Source organism: Globicephala melas, chromosome 17, assembly GCF_963455315.2.
Source record: "Globicephala melas chromosome 17, mGloMel1.2, whole genome shotgun sequence".
Classification (NCBI taxonomy): Eukaryota; Metazoa; Chordata; class Mammalia; order Artiodactyla; family Delphinidae; genus Globicephala; species Globicephala melas.
In genome coordinates, this window is record NC_083330.1 from 76,583,325 (window position 1) to 76,604,536 (window position 21,212).

A 21,212-nucleotide genomic window follows, 5' to 3' on the forward strand; every position below is an offset into this window, starting at 1 on the left:
CGTGATGAAATCCGACATTGAAACTGCCTTTATTACATGTCTGTGAGCAGAGGCTCCCTACGGCGTGGAGCGGTCCTACTCCACGGGGGGAAACGGAATTTTTCTTCTAAATGTCTGGGGAGAAGCGCCACGGCGTGTCAGGTTGTATGATGTTTATTCAGAATGTGACAACTCCCACACCTTACGCCCTGCTCAGGGGAGTGTATTTTCCACAGAGCTCAGAGTAGCTATGTATAAGATCGGACCACTTACCCTAGCAGCCTAGAAAGAAGTTGCTCCTGAGCTGAGGGAGGCCAGGCACTCAGACAGGGCGGCGTGGCCCAATCCATTTCAATCTGGTCCCTAACAACATTACCAGGCAGCTTGGTGTGAAAAGTGAATTTTAATGGTAATTGATCTCCTAAATAAAAGTCAGCTGAAAGCTAGGTACACCCCTGAAGGAAGGAGAATGGTTAAAAAAAAAAAAAGCAATGAGAATTCCACCTCCCATCTATATTGTGCTTTGGCTTTGAGAAAACCCTGGGCCCTCTACTGTTTAATTTGATTCTCTTACGCCCTATGAGGTGAGCAGAGCCGGTGATCACTCCAGGGAGGGACAGGAGGGCTGAAGCTGCGAGAGATACAGAGATGCTTGCAAAGACCAGGGGGCCAAGGGAAACCCAGGTCTCTGGAATGCCAGTTCAGCGTATGTGTGGCAGGAAGCATGGGTTTTGGTGCCAAGAAGGCCAGAATGCAAATCGAATCTCTCTTTCTCATTAATGTGCAACCAGGGTGAGTTATTTAACATCTCCATACAGCAATGCTGACTTCAAAGGGCTCTCCGGAGTTTAAATCCCACCCACTTTTGGTCTCCTGGGTATTTATTCTTAGGACTCCCTGGTATATGTTGGATACAGACCTTTGTTGCATAAGCACATCGTAAATATCTTCTCCCAATGGAGCTTGCTTTTCGATGAGCTGAAGTTTTTAATTTTGATAAAAACCCTCTTATCAACTTTTTATTTTACGGTTAGTAGTTTCTCACTCCATCTGAGAAACCTTTGCTTCATGGAAAACTTTTAATTAAGAATTAAAACTAATTAACTAATTAAAACTAAAAATTAAACTCTTCAACTGAGATGACTACCTCAGGGATTCTATTTTCTCTTGTACCAACTTTAGTAATTCATGTCTTTCAAACTTTTTTCCATTTCATTTAAGTTGTCAAATTCATTGGACTATGATTTCTCACAGTACACTCTTATTATTCTTTTAATGTCTGCAGAATTTAGCCATGCCCCCCTCTTTCATTCTCATTATTAGTAATTTGTATGTTCACTCTCTTTTTTAAAATTCTGACCATCCTGGCTATAGTTTACTAATTTCATTAATCTTTTCAAAGAATCGATTTTGGGTTCCATTTAGTTTACATATTATTTTTTCATTTTCTATTTCATTCCTATCCACTATTATTATTTTCTTTTACTTCACTCTTTATTATTTATTTTCACTCTTCACTCTTTATTATTTATTTTCTTTTACTTCAGTTTATTCTGGGTACATTTTGCTCTTCTTTATCTTACACAGACACTTATACCACTGATTTTAAGCCATTCAACCTCTAGCATAAACATTTAGTGTTCTATGATATCAGTTAGCTGGAGTTGTTTACTAGTCCTGTGCAAGCTTTCTATATCTTTCCGTTTCTTTCTATATTTTCCTTGTTCTATCAAAAACTGAGAGACAAGGGCTTCCCTGGCGGCGCAGTGGTTGCGAGTCCGCCTGCCGATGCAGGGGACGTGGGTTCGTGCCCCGGTCCGGGAGGATCCCACATGCCGCGGAGCGGCTGGGCCCGTGAGCCATGGCCGCTGGGCCTGCGCGTCCGGAGCCTGTGCTCCGCAACGGGAGAGGCCATAAGAGTGAGAGGCCCGCGTACCGCAAAAAAAAAAAAAAAAAAAAAAACTGAGAGACGAGTGCTGAAATATCCAACTATAATTATCTGTTTTCCATCTCTCCCTTCAGATGTCGGTTTTATTTTGAAGTTATGTTTCTAAGTGCATTTGCATTTAGGATTGTCGGGTACTCTTGATGACCCTTCCGTCATTACAAATTGTCTGCTTACTCTCTCTCTCTCCTGACAGTCTCCTTATTTGATCATGTGCCCATGCCGTCTTTCTTGTGACCCCTGTTAACATGGCATGCCCCCCTCCCCCCCCATCTGTTTGCTTTTAAACTGTCCATATTTAATGTGAGTTTCTTATAGAAAACACAGAGAGTTGGCTCTTGTATTTTTATACAGTATGACAATTTCCACGCTTTTCCCCACCACATATATATCCAGTTCTTCCATCATCATTTGTTGGAAAGATTTTCATTCCACAGAAAATTGTTTTCATACCTTGCTGGTCACATGATCCATCGATCATACATGAGTGAGTCTATTTCTGGACCATCTATTATGGTCCGTTGATTCTCTATCTTTACAACAATAGCATTCTCTCTTGATTACTGTAACTTTATGTTAAGTCTTCAAGTCGTATAGCTTAAGTCCTCCAACTTTGTTTTTTTGTCAAGTCATATGCTTATTCCATTGGCAATAATCTGTTCCACTGTGAAATAATTTTAAAAACAGCTTGTCAACTTCCACCCCCCCAAAAAAAAGTCCTGTTGGGATTTTAATTGGGATTGCATTGAACTTATATAATCAAATTTGGGGAAACTGGTGTCCTAGCAGTAACTGACACTTCCAATCAATAAACATGGTATCTCTCCCCAACTATTTAAGTCTTTCATCCATATGTCACATCATGCACAAAACTTCATTTGAGACAGATTCTGGGAAAAACTTTAACTATAAACCTCCTCAAAGAAAAAGTGGCAGAGTATCTCTGTAACTCCGGGGGGCAAAGATTTTAAATGTAGCATTTAGTTCAGTTACATTTAATGTAATTCTTGGTACGGTGGGTTTAAATCTACCACACTGCTATTTGTCTCTATTTAACTATATGTTCTTTTCTCCTCCTTTCTTGCCACCTCTTTCCCCCTTTGGGGGGTTATTTTTAGTGTTCTGTTTTACCTCTCCTGGTATACTATCCATACCTTAAGTCATTGCTCAAGGCTTTACAACATGGGTCTCTAACATCACATTCTAACTTCAAATAATATAACATTTTGCATATAAAAATGTCCATTTCTCCCTCTTTTTCCATTTGTGACTTCTTTTTTTACATATTCTACTTCTTTATATGACATGCACTACAAAATTAAATGCTATTATTTCTTTCTTAGACAGTCAGTAGTCTTTTAAAGAAATCAAAAAGCGAGGATAAAAATTCTCATACCTAACCTGCTGACTTTATTTCCGGGATTCATCAGTCCTTAATGTAGATCTGAGTTTCCGTCTGGTATTATCTCTGCCTGATGAGCTTTTACCAGGCTGATAAAACACGAGGACTGTGTTCTCTGTCCATCTCTGATCCCAGTGGGTGCTTCACATAGCACCCAAAACATTGGAGGTGTTGGTATAAAGGTTTACAGTCTGCTAAGTGCTTTATTAGACATACAAAGAACGTACAGGGGAACCCACAGAAGGACCCCCACTCTGCCTGGTCATGGTCAGGAAAATTTTATAAAAACGTAACATATATCAATGGCAAACAGACATTTTCCAAAAGGTTAAGTGAAGGAATGATAGTTTAAGAAAAAGAACAGTTTTAGAAAAGGAGGTATGCAAAGGCACACTGGAGTAAGCTGTCCTGACACGTCCTGGTGATGGTGAGAAGCAAAGTGTCTTTCACATGAACTGTGGAGGGACTGGGGACAAACAGCTGAAGAGGAACACCTAGATCAAAAATTTAAGTACCTTGAATATCAGAGTGGGGACTTTGAACTTTATCCCGCAGGCACTGGGGAAGTCTTTAAGCCGGACGGTGACGTGGGAACGTTCATGTGTGTCTACAGGACGATGCCGGAGCAGGGTTAGAGGCAGGGGGACTGAGTAGACGAGTATTTCTAGAGCCCCAAGGAAAGACGGCAAAGACGTGCAGTGGAATGCAGGGACATCAGCTCAACCCACAGGATTTGGGGCTCAGTTAGACTTAGCAGGAAAGGAAAGGGAGGATTAGAGGAAATCAAATCTCAAGCCCCAGAGCAGGGATCCAAAAGAAAGAGAGTGAGGTCAACAGGCGGGTAACCGGGCGCCAAACAGCACGTCAGCTAACCACCAACTCTTCTGAGCATACATTTGCACCAAACCACAAGGCAACATTTTTCTCATCTTAAACCGTCATTAAGAACTGCAGGGGCCATGACATGGAAGCCAGATATCAATAAGGCGAAAATAATCCAACTCAGTGACAACCTGTGAGGCTTCTAAGACCTATTTATATGAGCAGTGGCAGCAGGAGGTGAGGGGATGAAAAAGAACGCACACCAGGAGTGGACCAAAGCACAGGAAGGGCCTGAAAAACTCTAACGGTACCTGGCAGGCATCCTTGCCAAAGCTTCCCGCCGGCAAGTGCTTTGACGCTTTATACAAATTCAAAACAGAGGCAAGCGTTGGCAAGAAAGACCATTACTCTGTGGGTTGAAAAAGTGATAGATGATGAATGTGATCAAAATGTGCTTGGGCTGAGAAGCCCAAGCAAAGACATTAATTCCTGCTGAAGCCATTCTCCAATGGCTGGGGAGAACGGCAGTCTTTCCTATGAAAGTCTTTCCTACCCTTACTTTTGGGGGCTGTATCACTCTAAAGAGAGTTTTATATCGACAGTAACATCCCTCTATTATACTCTGTGGACTATAGAGCCCACTGGTGGAGGGGAGAGGGATGTTGCATGTGATGTTCTCTCCCCCACAGTCAAGGATAGACAGGTAAGTATAGCCTTAACTCCATTAAAAATAAGTAATACTGGGACTTCCCTGGTGGCACAGTGGTTAAGAATCTGCCTGCCAATGCAGGGGACACGGGTTCGAGCCCTGGTCCGGAAAGATCCCACAGGCCGCGGAGCAACTAAACCCGTGTGCCACAACTACTGAGGCTGAGCTCTAGAGCCCGCGAGCCACAGCTACTGAGCCCACATGCCACAACTACTGAAGCCCACGCACCTAGAGCCTGTGCTCCGCCACAAGAGAAGACACCGCGATGAGAAGCCCGCGCACCGCAACAAAGAGTAGCCCCGCTCTCCGAAACTTGAGAAAGCCCGTGCGCAGCGGCAAAGATCCAATGCCGCCAAAAATAAATACATTTATTAAAAAAGAAAACAAAGTAATAGGAGCCCACTCTATCCTAATAGGAGCCCACTCTATCCTAATAGGAGCCCACTCTATCCTAATAGGAGCCCACTCTATCCTACCCCGAGATGTAATGTGCCCCTGGACGTGAGAATGTGGACATGCCCAGGGGTGATCAGGACCTGCCTTCCAGGGCGGCTCACCACCTGGGCAGGAATCTGACCCCAGAGGGTCTCCATTTGGCTGGAGCCCCACCCAGTGCTTCGGACCCCACTGCTCCCAGTTCATCACAGGTCAAATTCGGGGGTGAGGGACTGTCATCCTCCCACCTAAGGGAGGAATAACCTCTAGTATCTCTGACCACTTCTGGGTTTGAAGTAGACAAACTGGTTTCTTTCTCCTTAAAGGAAGACTAGGCCTGGAGAAGTAATCAAGAGAGAAAGCCTCTTGCAAGTAGGGTGCTCTGGGCAGAAATGACCCCACGCTCCAGATGGCTGGGAGCTCCGCAAAGATGGGGCTGAGACGCTGGGCAGCCTGGCCCTGCCTGCACAGTCCTCCTGGGGCGCCCGAAGTGACACAGACAGATGTGCTGGACGCCTCCAGAAGTCTCCAAGACAGAGAGCCATCGGCTGAGCCCCTGCTAACAGGAGAGCTGAACCAGACTGGAGTGAGCTCCAGCCTCGGGACAACGGGCGGGAGCCCTGTCCTGCGCGGTGACCACCAGAGGCAAGCATACCGCGCCGCCAACAGTATCACTACAGCGCGTGAAAGGTACGAAGTCCAGGCACTCGCGTCTCAATGAAGCGGCATCGCTCTACACTGCCTGTCTTCCTGAAGAAGACCTGGGGAGGCTAAATAACTCAGCACAGTGGACAGGGGGACCACAACGAACACCAAGGTCAGAATTCCAAACATAGCGCCCTCAGACTCTAGAACACGGCAGTCAAAGAGCAGAGGTGCATTTACCTGGTTGCCGGCAGCGTACTGACTCGTGTGAAGAATACAGATGGCTCAACCTCTACGTGCAGCCCCAGCGAGAGGTTCCTGTAATATCCTTCAATGTGGCCCGGGCCTCCGGAGTATTTGAAATTCAGGATAGCTTCCAGGGTCTAAAAAGATGTAAAAAATGGTAAGTTAGTACTCTCTGTTGCCCGCCATTCCCCCAGGCAGCGGACTTCACTCAGGTAAGGCTGAAGATTATCCCAACTGGTAACGTTATTACCACGGGCAACTCTCACCCAGGGCTGGCACCTGGCACCTGACATCTGGTACCATCTTTCCTCCCATGATGCCCTGTATCTAACACCTACAATTCTCAGCCTGGAAACACGAATGGAAAGGAGCTCCAGAATTACTCTGTGATGGGATATAGCATTTGGGAGAGAAAAACACATTTCAATCAGCATCACTTAAACACACAGATCAGGTTGAGGGGGGAGGAGGGACTCCCATCAAGGAGCTAGAACGTGGCTCCCAGGCTAACAGCGAGTAAGGCTGACAAGCTACAAACTCATGACACTGCCTTGAACCCACAGAGATAAGGTCACAGGGCAACCACATAGCCAGAAGGCCAAGGAGGAACAAGGTCCTTCCAGGAGGGACAGGGTGGGGACACATCTCACCAGGGGCAGAGGCAGCCACCATACAAGCTGGCAGGAAGGAATCAGCTCAGACGTTAATGAATTGCTAAAGGCTGAGTAGGGGCTCTATTGATAGTGAGGACTCTCCAGGCCCAAGGACAGTTCCCACCCACTCCGGGTCTTCTCCGAGGACCTCCCTGGGGGCTTACACAAAGGACTGGCAGGGGCAGGAGTGCAGGGGAGCCTCCCTGGTGGTACAGGCCTGGCAGAAGGGGTCAGGAGCCACCATAGGAAGAACAAGAAACAGAAACCCCAGCTCCAATCCCCTACCCCCATCCCGACCCCATCCAGACCCTTCTCTCCTCTAAAGCAAAATCTTGAGCTTCCGGAGGAGGGGGAGCCAATGCCAAGGGCACAAAGACAGGGGTAAACATCCGTTCTAGTGAGGGGAGGGCAGACGCTGCTGGGAGGGCCAGGAGCCGGTCCCAAGCCAGGATCCTAAAGCAATGCCACTAGAGACAGAGGCAGGAAACCCATTCATACACACTGCCCACCACTATACCAGGCAGGGGATGGCTACTCCTGGGGGAAGGGCAGGAACGCCGAGAGCCCACACACAGGATCCAGGGGCACGGCTCCGACCTAGGACTGAGGCAGCACGAGGACAGCAAGAGGGCCCCAGCTGCTCCTGGCACAGACCTAGCAGGCACCCAGTAAGAAGCCTCTGGGGGTGGCGTGAAGGTGTGGAGAGACCCCGGCCAGGTGCTGGTGGGCAGGGAGGGCTCAGGGCTGAGGATGGAGGACCATTATGGGAAAAACCCCTGGTACCTACCTCAGCAGCCCCGACTTTCTTCCCCTTCCCCCAGCACAATTCGGAGCCTGTGCTGCACCAAGGGTAACCATAGCAACAGGAAATCTCAAACCCAGCTCAACTTCTCACTAAAATGACTCAGCCTTCCCCGGTAAGGTCCTAAAACAGGCGTCAGCACACTATGGCCCAAGGGCCAGATCTGGCCCGCAGCCTGGTTCTGTATGCCCTGGAGCTGAGAACAGTTTTCACATTTTTAAAAGGTTGTAAAACAAAACAAACGACAAAACCAAAGAAGAATACGCGACAGAGACCCTAGGCAGCCAGCAAAGCTAAAATATTTACTATACGGTCCCTCACATAAAAAGTTTACCGATAAAACACTAAGAAGAAAACAGGAGGAAATCTCCATGACCTTGGATTAGGAATGGTTTCGCAGACATGACACCAAAAGCACAAGCAACAAGAGACAACAGGCTGGTGTCTTGGAAACCCAAGGAGGGAGGAGCTCTGGGATGAAGGGCCAGAATGCCCATTGCTGCAGCCAATCCACGTAAAAAGGGTCTGAGAAAGCGGCCATCACACTAATGGCGATGAACTGGTCACTAATGACCCTAGTGGAAGCCTCTTCCAGAAAGGGAAGAGTGAGGGTGAGCTCAGAGCATTGTCTGGGGCTGACAGTGCTGGACGGGAACCTCAAAACCACGTGTTCAAGGTGGGGACTCAAGCACATTCCCACCTGCAAGAGCCAAGAGAAGCCACACTTGCCAACGGCAGAGCAGGTGCCTGCCCACCTGTCCTCCTGCTCTCCTCCCTACGCTTCAAGAGTCACACTTCAATAAGCCTTCCAGGCAAGACACGGCATTTAGCCCTCAGTCATTGCTTTCACTGACCGGTTTCCCCTCTCCAGAAGAGAGGCAGCCACAGCTACACAATTATTTAGAACTAAAGAAAACCACCTGTGTATGCATGCTGTCAGAGGCCATCCTAGGTGGAGAGTGGTTTTCCTCTGGGAAGGCCAGAGTACAGAAGTTCCAGAGACAGGCAAGGCAGCCTGGCCTAGTGTTTCACCATCCTCAGCCTCGGTTTCTCAAGTGTTAAGTGGGGACAATAATTAACACCTATCTCACTGGACTTTAATGAAGATTCAGTGAGAAAACGAAGTAGCAGGACATATATGCACTCACTAAATAGGTTCCTTTCTCCTTCTGCGACGTCACCACCTGACACCCTAAGGCAACACGGCTTAAAACAGGAGGAAATGTGAAACGTGTTTCAATGCCATTTGTTTATTTATTTATTTTTTATTTATTTATTTTTTGTGGTACGCGGACCTCTCACTGCTGTGGCCTCTCCCGTTGCGGAGCACAGGCTCCGGACGCGCAGGCTCAGCGGCCATGGCTCACGGGCCCAGCCGCTCCGCAGCATGTGGGATCTTCCCGGACCGGGGCACGAACCCGTGTCCCCTGCATCGGCAGGAGGACTCTCAACCACTGCGCCACCAGGGAAGCCCTCAGTGCCATTTATTTTATTTAACATTTTTCGTATCGTGGTAAAATACTCATAACATAAAATTTATCATTTTAACCATTGTTAAGCGTATGGTTTTGTGCATTAAGTACTTTCACATTGTTGTGTAACCATCACCACCATCCATTTCCAGAATTTTTCATCTTCCCAAACTGAAACTCTATACAAATTACACAAAACAAATCTACTCCCCTCTCCCCCAGCTCCTGGCACCCACCATCTACTTTCTGTCTCCATGGATTTGACTAATCCAGATACCTCATGTAAGTGGAATCATTGCATTTTTGTCCTGTTGTGACTAGCTTATTTCCTCAGCATAGTGTTTCCAAGGTTCATCTGTGCTATAGCTTATATCAGAACTTAATTCCTTTTTAAGGCTGAATAATATTCCACTGAATGGATATACCACATGTTGTTTATCCACTCACCTGTCAACGAGCACTTACGTTGCTTCTACTTTTTGGCTATTGTGAATAATGCTGCTATGAACATGGGTGTACAAATATCTGTTTGAGACCCTGCTTTCAATTCCTTTGGGCATATCCCCAGAAGTGGAACTGCTAGATCACATGATAATTCTGTATCTAATCTCTTTAAGGAATCACTATACCATTTTCCACAATGGCTGCACCATTTCACATTGCTACCAGCAATGCACAAGGATTCCAATCTCTCTACATCCTCAACAATACTTGTTTTTTTTTTCCTGTTTGCTTGGTCTGTTTTTTAATAATCACCATCCTAATGGGGGTGAAGGGGTATCTCATTTTGGTTTTGATGTGCATTCGCCTAACGACTAATGATGTTGAGTATCTTTTTATATGCTTACTGGCCATTTGTACATCTTCGTTGGAGAAATGTCTATTCAAGTTCCTCAGTCCCATTTTAAAAGCTCATTGTTCCAACTCACCTCCCACCACTCCTCAAGACCTATATGTTTACAGGGTCCCTTGAACTTTGGTCCTACTAATTCTCTCAACCTGTATAAATGTTACTCCTACTTCATGGCCTCTCAAAAGCCATGCCTTCTCCAGTAAGATGGCTATACTGCCTTACTTTAAAAGGACTCCGTGAAATACAGATTTTTAAAAAATACTCAAGGATCATATTTTGGTTTCACCAAAGTCCCAAATTTTCCCATAGCATAAAGCACTGTACCGTCATCTCAAAAGGATTGCCAATTTTATGTCTTATACTTCTGAAAACCCTTGTTTGTGAGCAGAAGGTAAGACCCCCTCATACACACATCCAAATAAACCTTTCTGGAACGACTTTCTCAGTCCAGCTGACTCTCATCTGTTTGGTCTATTCTTTCATTCCTCTTTTCAGTCACTTCCCGGGTACTTTCTGAGTGCCAGGATCTGTGCTTAGAACAATGAATACAGTCTGGTCCCTGATCCCAGAAAGCTCACTAAATGTTGAGTCAATGAATGTCTGAGTAAATTATCTGATAAATAAGCAAATAAAACCAATCCATCACCCAACACATACATGGCAGCTTCCACAAATTGCAAGCATGGTGGTCAAGGAAATAAACAGGTTCTCAATTATGGCCTTGAAAAGCCAAAATCTGTGAAGTAATAAAAATGTCACACTGTCTTTTTTGTTTTTTAAGGTAAACTTAAAAGTTGTCTCCAGGTAGTGATAGAGTAGAAATCACCTGGGAAATGAACAAAAAATACACAGAGATAGAGAACTGTCAAGTACCATATAACAAAGAAGAAATAGTCTGTGTTTCTATCTTCTTGGAATTGGCTGTTTATTTACTCTGTAGAGAAGCAAGGAAAAGATATAATTATGGGGGAAAATATGTAATTTATGAAAATCAAGCACAGAAAAGATTTTCTAAAATTGAGTATTACTGCCTTTCTTCCTTGATTAAAAAAAAAAAAAAAACCTCAGTCCCCCAAAATTAGAATATCTTAATAAAGCCATAAAGTGGGGTGATAAAAGACAAAGGATGTCCAAGCTTTACTTCATCAAAACATAAGGAGAAACAATGCAGTACTCTGCCATAAGACTTTCCCTTCTTAGAACATGCGATGGTCTTTACTTTGAGGGAAGACGATTATAAAAATCAGAAATGGGCAAAGAATTAGAGAAAAGTTACTTTCTAGGTATACTATCAATATAATTTATTATTTGAGCTAAAATGAAAGATCTTTCAAGAGCTACCTTTTATTGGGCACCTACTAAGTGCCAAATGCAATGCTAAGTTGTCTTCACACATGGGCTCTAATGTTAAGAGCCCTACAAGGAAAGTCCAGTTTTCGCAAACAAGCAGTTAGGTGACTGGCCTATGCCACACACCCAGGGAGTAGCACATCCAGGATTCAAAGGCAGAGCTGCATGGCTGCACAGCCCTCTCTCTTTCATGTATGCAAACTGCTCAGAACAGCATTCATTCATTCATTCATCCACCCACTCATTCACTCACTGACCCCGAATGAATGTCTACTAAGTGTAAGGGACTATGGCAGATGACACAATGCCACCCCTGAGGGCTTGCTCAGGTCTAGTCAAAGACACAAGCCCCTAGATATCTAAGACAGTTGTGATATATTACATCAGAGAGGAGCGTCCTAGTATATACAAGGATACAGGGGAAAAAAGCCCGTGTGTGTCAGGTGTAGAGTTGGATAGGAAGAGCAAACAACCCAGCAAGGAAGGGAGGACTGGGCAATTATTAAATAGAAATCGGACAAATAATGGGAGAAAAAAATCAATTAAGCTAAAACCTATTTTGTGAAAATATCAATAAAAGTGACAATCCTCTAAGTTAGGCTGATCAAGGAAAAAAGAAGTGAGAAACTAATTACTAACATCAGGAATGAAAACGAGTATCTGTACAGATCGTGCTCACATGAAAAAGACGGTAAGGAAAGAGCGTAGACAATTCAGTGCCAATAGATTCAACAACTCAGGTAAAATGGGCACGTTACCAACGGAACCAACAAGAAATAGAAAACCTGAAGAGCCTCCTGCTAAGTGAAGACATTGGATTCATAAACTAAAACACCCTTCTAGTAGGAATGGATCTGAGCAACACCAACCATCAAAACAGCTCCTCCTCAAGAAGCCCAGAAGTCCCCTGGCGACTGAGAAGGGTCAGGACATGAGGTCCAGATGGAGGAAGATGTGTCTGGGGACTGTTAAAAGGCCAAAAGTCTGATTTCTGGTACCAAGAAAAGCAGCCGTTTCATCTTTTTTGTTGTGAGCACATGTTCACATCATTTGACCATTCTTTTTTTTAATTGACCTGTCAGGTTTTTTCTTCCAGATATCTAGGAGGTTTTATATATTGAGGAAATTACTCCTTGCCTGATATAAGCTGAAAATATTTTTTCACATTTGGATAGTATCTTTGGGTTTATTTACGATGTTCTTCGCCTTGCAGAAATGTTTAATTTTTTTGCAGTTAATGCATCAGTCTTCTTTTTTATGTCCCTTGCACCTTTTTCATGGCTCCTGAATCATGGTTAGAAACACTCTCCACACTCCAAGGTTATAAAATATTATTCTCCCCTGTTTTCCTCTATGATTTTAAGGTTTATCTTTTAAACTTTTAACTTCAATATTATCTCAAAGTGACAGAAAATTTGAAAGGAAAGTACAAAAACCACCCCGTTACCCAACTCAACAACTTTTCACATCTTCTCTCATTTTTAAATTCCCTCTCTTCAGATAGAGACAGAAGATAGATAGATACATAGATAGATAGATAGATAATGAAATAATGACGATAATGGTGTCTGCAAGTTCTGTTCCTATTTTTCCATTAGTAATTAACAAGCAATTTGTGTGGAGATGCTTTGAGAGGTGATAAATACCTTATTCCTCATTAAACTCTCACTCACTAGCCTTAGCATCCATTGACAATTTTCTAACAACACAATTTTCTTTTGCTACTAAGATGCTCTTGCTTCAAGGCTTTTCCAGTGAACAAACCTGTGAAATATGTGTCTGTACATACATACATACATACATATATATTGGCACCTTGCTGTAGATAGATATGGATATAAGTATATATATGATACAGAAATAAACAGGGAGTTGAGAGTGATACCTCAAGTTCCAAATTTACACCACAAGATTCATTCTCATTTTCCCACACCTGTGACAACCTTCTCTAATGTGAGAAACGTAGGGTGCATCGTGCACCCTCCTCCACAGGACACAAGTCAGTGCCTGTTGTCCCCACCTCAGCCGAGGGCCCACAGGGAGAGGACTCCCGGCGTTCCACCATTAGACCTGGCACCTGCCCTTCATGGGTATGGGCGGGACAGAGAGCTCAAGTCCACCCTAAGACTCCGGGCCCAATGCCAAGTGCACTATAAGATCCCATCCAACGTTAAATCCGCGACAACAGGTCTGCCTTTGATCTCATCAGACTCACACCGTGGCACCTTCGTTAAGCGCCTAATGGCATTCCAACCTCGAGTGTGGAACCGTAGTCAGGTCCCTTCGCTGTGCGCTGCCTCTTTGATAGGCCTGGGCCCACATGGTCTGTTAACCTGGGCTGGAAGCATGGACACTCATTCTTTCAGATGGCTGAGATGAAATTACGGCTTTACGCCAGAGACGTACAAGAATCAGAGGCTGCCGAAGCCCGACGAGGCTACTCAGGATACAGGGCAGTGACCACTGCAAAGCCCGCGTGTCACGAGGCTCTGCTTTCCCTGGAACTGGGCTGCTCCTGATTTAATTTATTTCTGCTGATGTTTTCAGTTATTCAACAACCCTTCTAGCCTGTGGCCTTTGCCCCTTTCTCACTCCAGCAAACGTCCTTCTCTAAACAGAAGACAAACTTTCTGACGCTTGGCCAGCCATGGCACTTTTAGGTCCCCGGAGCAGGTGACCCTGGTAAATCCCACCCCCCTCGGAACCTCCACCCTTTATCTTCACAGTGGGAGGCAATTTAACAGCTGCTTTACAGAATTCTTTTCCAGCTCAGTTGGTACAACAGGCCAAGACCAGAGCCGCCTGTCCTGCCCAGACCTCAGGAGTCCCACGCCCAGGATGAAAGCTGAGCAGCTGAGACTGAGGGGCGCCCTTGTAAGCCCTCTGTTGGGCTTCTGTCCCCGACAGCAAAGGCTGACTCTGGCACCTAGAATTTCTTCTTCTGGTCTATAATCTGCTCTCCCATTTTGAGATCCTCCAGAACATCTCGGCCAACAGGAAAAGAGGTTAAGGAAATAAAACTGCATTTTAATGGCCATCTATTACTATACATTGAATTCCACTTTCTTTATGCATCGTGTAGTTTAAGCCTCAAAATCCTTCAGAGAAGAGCTCATTAGCCCCATTTTGCAGGTGAGGGAAGGAGGCTTAAGGAAGATTAAGCAGCATGTCCCAGACCACCCCTCTGCGGAGAGAGCGTGTTCTCCGTTCTCCTGTTTCCACGTGAAGGACTTTCCCCGAGGACTCTCTCCCTCACTCTTCCATGCCCTGGTTCACGTGGAAAACACTGGCTACCCCAACTCCCACTGGCCACCCTGAGGCCTGAGAGACCAATACCGGGGTTCTCTGGTTGGATTTTATAGCCCACCTCTGCCCGGCACCTCTCCTCACTGAGGAGCTCTACCCCAGAACTCGTGTCAGTCCCCAGGAGAGCTCGTTTCAACACAGTGCTGGGCCCCACAGCAGCGTTTCTGATTTGCAGGTCCAGACGGGGCCCGAGAATTTGCACTTCTAAGGAGAGCCCAGGATGCTGAAGCTACTGGTCCAGAGACCACACTCTGAGAGCCACCACGTGCAGATGGGGAGAGGAGGACAGCCTCCCTGACTGGTGAGATGGGAAAGGATGGGTCTTGTGGGCTCTACCCCTTCCCTGTCCTCCACTGGCCCTGCAGGCTGGCCCGAGTCCTAGAGCCGGCCCTGCGGGTGAGAATCATGGACTTCAGCTCTGCCTTTGATTGTGTGGACACGCTAATTCCACGGTGAGGCGCTGGGGAGCCCACGTGGCCACAGCCAGGCCGGCCCTCCCACCTAGCTTCTCCGGGTTGGTGAGCTGACCATGCCACTCCTGCACACACCTCTCTGATGTTCCAAACTTAGACTGTGCAAGCAGGGTGCTAGCTGGGCTCCTCTCAAACCCTGTTACCCGTGTGAAGACAGCCTGGGGCTGACAGTCTAACACCACCCACCTTCCACGGTTCCTCGGCAGGCCAGGGAAAGCCACCACCCCGACTGTCCAAGAGACGTCCACTGAGCCCCGTCCCGGGCTGTCCACCATGCCGCACGCCCTGCCGAGAGCATGAGGAGGGGGTCAGACTGTTCCGGAAGAGGCTGGAGACAAGAGGAAACCAGGCTGACCCTTTGCCAGTGTGACGTTGGACCCCAGCTGCATGAAGGCAGGAAAGATGGGACGCGGACCAGTGGAGACAAGCAGGGCACCCTGGCAGGCCAGCCGCCGAGCTCTGGCCAGAGCTCCCTCAGGGCCTGGGACTGAGTGCTGGGCCACAAGCAGCTGAACCACAATGACAGAAACAAGTCACAACAGACCCAGACGTGGCTTTACACTTAGCCACTGACTCTGAAGACCTCACCTCTCAAGGCCATTGGCCGACAGAGCCTCCCACATGCTGATAATACAACTGTGGCTTGAGATGTAGAGAACAAATGTATGGGCACCAAGGGGGTAAGTGGCGGGGTGGGGTGGGGGTGGGATGAATTGGGAGATTGGGATTGACGTGTAGACACTGATGTGTATAAAATGGATGACTAATAAGAACCTGCTGTATAGAAAAATAAATACAATTTAAAAGTTCAAAAAAAAAAAAAAGAAACTGTGGCTTGGATTTGTGATTTGTCCAGCCAGTCGCAAAGCTTGTCCAAGGCAGAATTTAATGCCGCACCTGCCCAACTCCTAACTCCCTGTAATAGACAGCCATGGCACCGCTGTAGAAACAGTCATTATAACCCACTTAAATTCAGGCCCAGCCCTGAGAGTCCCTCCAGGCACGGCGGTGCCCCCAGGGCTGGCTCACAGCCTGGCACGCTGCCCAATGGAGGAGTTCAATCATCGCTTACCAATTAAATAAATAAATGAATGAAAGGAGTACCTTCAGCATTGATATAAAGAGCTTTCAGAGGATTACGGCTCCCTAGCCTCTGGGAGAATAAATCTCTATTATGAATGGAAACCTTATAGTCCCGCAGATGCTTTTTTTTCTTAATGCACAGCTGCATAAGAGAAAATTATCCCTTGTGTGCTAAATATGCCTTTCTAATTACACTCACCTAAGACACATTCACTCTAAAGGCTAAGAATAGCTAAATAATATAAATGACAAAGGAGTAACGTTCTGTGTCAGCTGAAAACATTAAGCCAGAGGTAAGCCAGGATTAGTGAGGAGTCAATAAGTCATCGCAAAGGATCATTAGTATTAAAAACAAAACAGATGCACAACGAGGGCAGAGAACTTCCCCCCCAAATGGGAGCCAAGCCGCAGCCAAGCGTTTGGTTTCCTGCCTCCCTTGAGTCCTTGCCTCTGGCCACCCTGCCGGGGGCACGGCTGAGGAAGAGAAAGGTGGCAGCCGGGAGCCCGAGGGCCCGTGCGCGGTCGGACGCCGCCGTGCACTTGCTGGCGGGGTGCCCGGGGCAGGCGGCCTCACTCCAGCTTCGGGCTCCTTTGCGCGATGACACCATGAGGGCCCCCTTCCTGCTGGGCGGTTGTGAGCAATGAGCGAGAAAACGAACAAGGGCGGTGGGTTTAACAAGCCTCAGCTCCCTCTGCTTCCTCAGGGAGGACACCTCCCTCCTGACAAAGATGAAGGCGGACACTCGCGGCCTCTTGGGGAGGTGAAACCAACGGTCCAAGCGCAAGGACGCCGCCCGCTCAACCGCCACACAGCCAGGAGCCCCAGATCCACTGTGTTCCGTGACTCCTTCCTTTCTCCAAATAGTCGCTCTGACTCAGTGTTATTCTACTTCACCAAGAAAAGTGAAAAGCAGTTATCACCAAGATGGCGATTTGAATGTATTGATAGTTAATATTCTAGCAGTACTGGCTTTCCAGACATGAGTTGTCCTTTTCAAAAGAATGGTAGAATTGCAATGAGAAGCAAAGGGAATTCGGGGACTGTTTTTACCTGAAATGTGGGGCGGGATCCAGACTGCATTATGAGGCAAGCCCACCTTCTACCTAAGGAACACCCGGATAAGAAGCCCCCAGGGTTGGGAGGGGAGACTAAAGAGACGGGTGTGGGCAGGCTGAGAGCCATGCTGCCCCCCACTCCTCCTCACAGGGAGGGTGAGAGGGAACTTTCCCCGATGCCTCACAGCCACTGAACCCCACAGCATATTTAGAGTCTCAGAGTACCTCCCACCAATATTTATATTTAGTTTTCAATAAGAGGAAAACTAGCAACTTTTGAGCAGAGACCTGACAGGTGCCTCCTTAGCCACGGGATCAAAGTTGCCATCGTCAGGAACGAGACATAAAGGCACCAGTGCCTCCTGGGTGATGCCTTGAGAAAGGCACGCGTTGCTCTGAGCTGTTCCTGCCCAAAATGTGTAACACCCATTTAATCACCAGGAACATCAGGCAGCCCCAAACTGAGGGACACTCTAAAAGATAGCTGGCCGGTACCCTTCTCACGCGTCAAGACCAGGGGAGACAACGACGGACTGAGGACCATCCCGACGAGAGGGGATGAAGGATGCCTGACTCCCAGACGCACTGCCCCGTCCTGCACCGAATCCTGACCCAGAAAATGGAAGCTAGAGAAGTGGCCGGAAAACCACAACAGGGTTACGAGTTGCGAGCATTGTATTAAGGTTACTTTCCTGGCTTCGCTAACTTTACCGTGGTTACGCAGGACATTAGCACTTGGAGAAGCCAGGGGAAGGGTAGGAATAAATTCTCTGTACTCTTTTGGCACCTTTTTTGTAAATCTGAAATTGGTTCAAAAGACAAAGTTGAAAATGGTTAACGGTGAGCAGGGAGCAGCTGCGGCAGCAGCTGTGATACACTGAGCACCTTCTTAGTGCAGACAACACACGGATGGCGGGGCCCACGCCAGCCTGTGCACTCCCACCTGCAGCCTACTGTGCCCACTTCACAGATGAGGAGACTGAGGCAGATGGAGGAAGGTCCCACAGGTGCCGAGCGGTGGATCGGGGTTAGGAGGACGGGGAGGTGAGAGGCGCCCACACCAGTAACACCACAGGCTGGCTTTGCCGTCACAGGTGAATGACGGTGGCCCAGGGCCTCTGCCTGCACAGCCCTCAGGAGGAAAGCTCCTGGAGCACTTCCCAAGGTGAGGCCGTGCCCTGAGGGAGGCGGGAGGGCGCTGGGAGCCGCAGGCAGGGAAAGGCCTGAGCACCTGTCCTGCCTGGGCCCATTCACGAGCCCCTCGCCTCTCGGTTCTCACCTTCAAAGGGAATCCTGGGGGTCTCTTCACCCCGGCCAGAGAGTGCTGGCACCGGCCCAAATGTGGCCACAAAAATGACTAAAGAGTCATCCATTCAGTCCGCAGTGACGCTGAAAGCTTAAGGTCCCCAGGAGTGCAGAGAACACTGAGACTGGACCTGGGCAGAGCAGAGCTGGGAAGGAGACGACCCCCTGAGCATCTGGGTGATGTGAAGCCCACCCACCTGCTGAAAGGTTACGCACATGCTTTCACTTGATTATCATGAAGTCTTACTAGATTTGTATTACATTTGCTTTTTATAGATGAGAAGAGAGATCTGCAAAGGTCAAGGCACGAAGTCCTTGCAGCTGGAGCTGGAAACAACCTCTGCCCCAGCAGCGCCAGGTGTGTCTCCATTGCACCAGATTTCCCCTAGGGACACACAAACAACCACAACCGTCTGCTGGGCGCTCACATCTAGCCCCCCTCATTTAGACTGAGAGAATTCTCTTACCAAAAAATAATTTCTCTAAATGCTGTCGGGTACAAACATCATCTCAAGCAGGAGGCTGGGTCAGAAGGAGCACAGAGAAGCAAAGCAGCACAACCGCTCAGATACTCAAGACACTTAAATACGGTCAGAGGCGGCGGGCCCCACACCCACACACCACGCGAATGCGGCGCGCCAGCTTCCCAACCGCTCTGGCCTCCGCTTCCCCTGGTGGAGAGGTGGGCCTGGCATGCTGGGCCGGCGGCGTCACGTCTAGGGGCCCACGTGCGGGAGCAGCAAGCCTAGCCCGGCGCCTGGGAAGAGCGCAGCGAACCACAGGCGGGGCAGGGGGCTGGGGTGGAGGGAGCCAGCAAGCGAGTCTCCCCCCGACCCTCCGCGTCCAGGGCAGCGTCGCGTCTCCTGGAGCGGCCACGTCCATGGCCCACAGGCCGTGGGCGGCCTCACATCACACTGTGTGCCAGCTTTTGTCTTCCTAAGCACAGCGCATACGGGAAATTCTTGGCAAATGTGGCAGCTCACGGGGCACGTCTAGTCCAGTCTCCGGGATGCTGTCCCTGCTTGGCTGTAGAAGATTCCTGGGTCAGCCCTTAAATGAGCTGAGATCAAAATCAGTGTCAATGGAAAATTAATTTCCTTTCCCCCCGTCACTTCTCAGAATCTTTAATATATAAGGTGCCGGGGAGGGGTGGGCTGGTGCACTCTGATGTCACTTTATGGCTCGTTCCAAATGCCCTGTAAACATTCGCAGGGCTCAGTGTCAACTCAAGGGCATAAAAATGCGAATATTAACCCACTGCTGAGACCTCCTTGCAGCTCCCTCCCGACTTTCCTCTCTCCCTGTATCAGGACGCTGCCCTCACCTCTCTGAGCCCCATCTTCCTGGCTTCCTCCATGAAGGCTTCCTCACCCCTTCAACCATCCATGTATCCATCCATCCATCCATCCGTCTATTCATTCGTTCGTTCGTTCATTCATTCATTCAGCATCTCCTGCTCACTAGACACCTCTGGCTCCAGGCCAGCTGTGCACCAGGATACAGGGATGGAAAGGCAGGGCCTGGAACCACAAGTTCTCACAGAAGGGTAGGAGAAGACGCCACAGAGACAGAGACAAGCCAGGCAGGAAGGGCCCTGGGGAAACACGCAAGACGGCAACGGGTCTCCATGAAGGGCTGGGGGGGGAGCAGACGGTGTGGGGGAAAGACTTGTCAGGCAAACGGAACTGCATTTGGCAAAGCAAGCAAACATGGGATGCCCCGATCGGGGAGTCGCTTATCATAGCGGGCGGGCTTCCGGCCAGAGCAGAAAGAGCGACAGACGGAAAAAGAGGGAGGAACTGAGATGGAGAGGCAGGCGGAGGCCAGATTACGAAGGGCCTTCGAGGCAGTAGCTCTCAAACTCTGCTGCAGACCGAATACTCCCAGACATTGTGCGGGCAGTGGTGCCGTTTCTTAAATCTATGGCGGCGAAGCACCATCTCCAGAAGACAGATTATACCCATCCAAGTGTCAAGTTCAAAGAGTTCTGACAAATATACACTCGGATAATTGACACAGCAAAAAAGATAAAGCTTGTCCATCATCGCCCCTCCAAAGTTCCTCTCTGCCCCTGTCGGGCAGTTCACAGCGCTCCCAGCCCTCGGGAAAGCAGAGATCTGCTCTCTACCACCCTAGATGGGTTTGCTTATTCTAGAATTCACACAAGTGGAATCACACAGCATGTGCTTTCTGTGTCTGGCGGCGTAATGAAACCCATTCCTGTTTCTACGTGCGTTGCAGCTTGTTCCTTGTTATCGCCAAGAGTACTCCACAATCCCACAACCATCGATTTATGTGCTGTTGGACACAGGGGTTATTTCCCGCTTGGGGTTGTCCTGAACAAATGCGATGAACACTCACGTGTAAGTCTTGCGGAGATACAAGCTTTCATTTCTCCTGGGTAAGTACCGAGTGGGAAGACTGCTTCCTTGCACGGGAACTACAGGTTTAACTTGCAAAGAAACCACCAACAGTCCTGCAAAGTGGATGGACCATTTTACGCTGTCCCCAGCAGCACACGTGTCTCATTTCCTCCACTCCTCGCTGACTATCCAGGGCAGCGGTTGTGCAGGTGTGTCTCATGGTGGTTTCGCCTTTAATTCCCCCGAAAATTTATGATCGTCCTCACCTTTTCACAGGTGTGTTGGCCATCCATATACATTCTTTTGGTGGGCC

The 21,212-nt window shown here is 48.0% G+C and overlaps 1 protein-coding gene across 7 annotated transcripts in view; it reads right to left on the bottom strand.

Moving 5' to 3' along the window:
* Positions 1-21,212, bottom strand: part of TRAPPC9 (trafficking protein particle complex subunit 9) — a 539,837-nt gene that overhangs the window by 195,151 nt on the left and 323,474 nt on the right. For all 7 annotated transcript variants that reach the window (XM_060287242.2, XM_060287245.2, XM_060287244.2 and 4 more), the window contains one exon: positions 6,178-6,320. In XM_060287242.2, the coding sequence (XP_060143225.1) occupies positions 6,178-6,320 (143 nt within the window). The remainder of the gene's footprint in view (positions 1-6,177; positions 6,321-21,212) is intronic.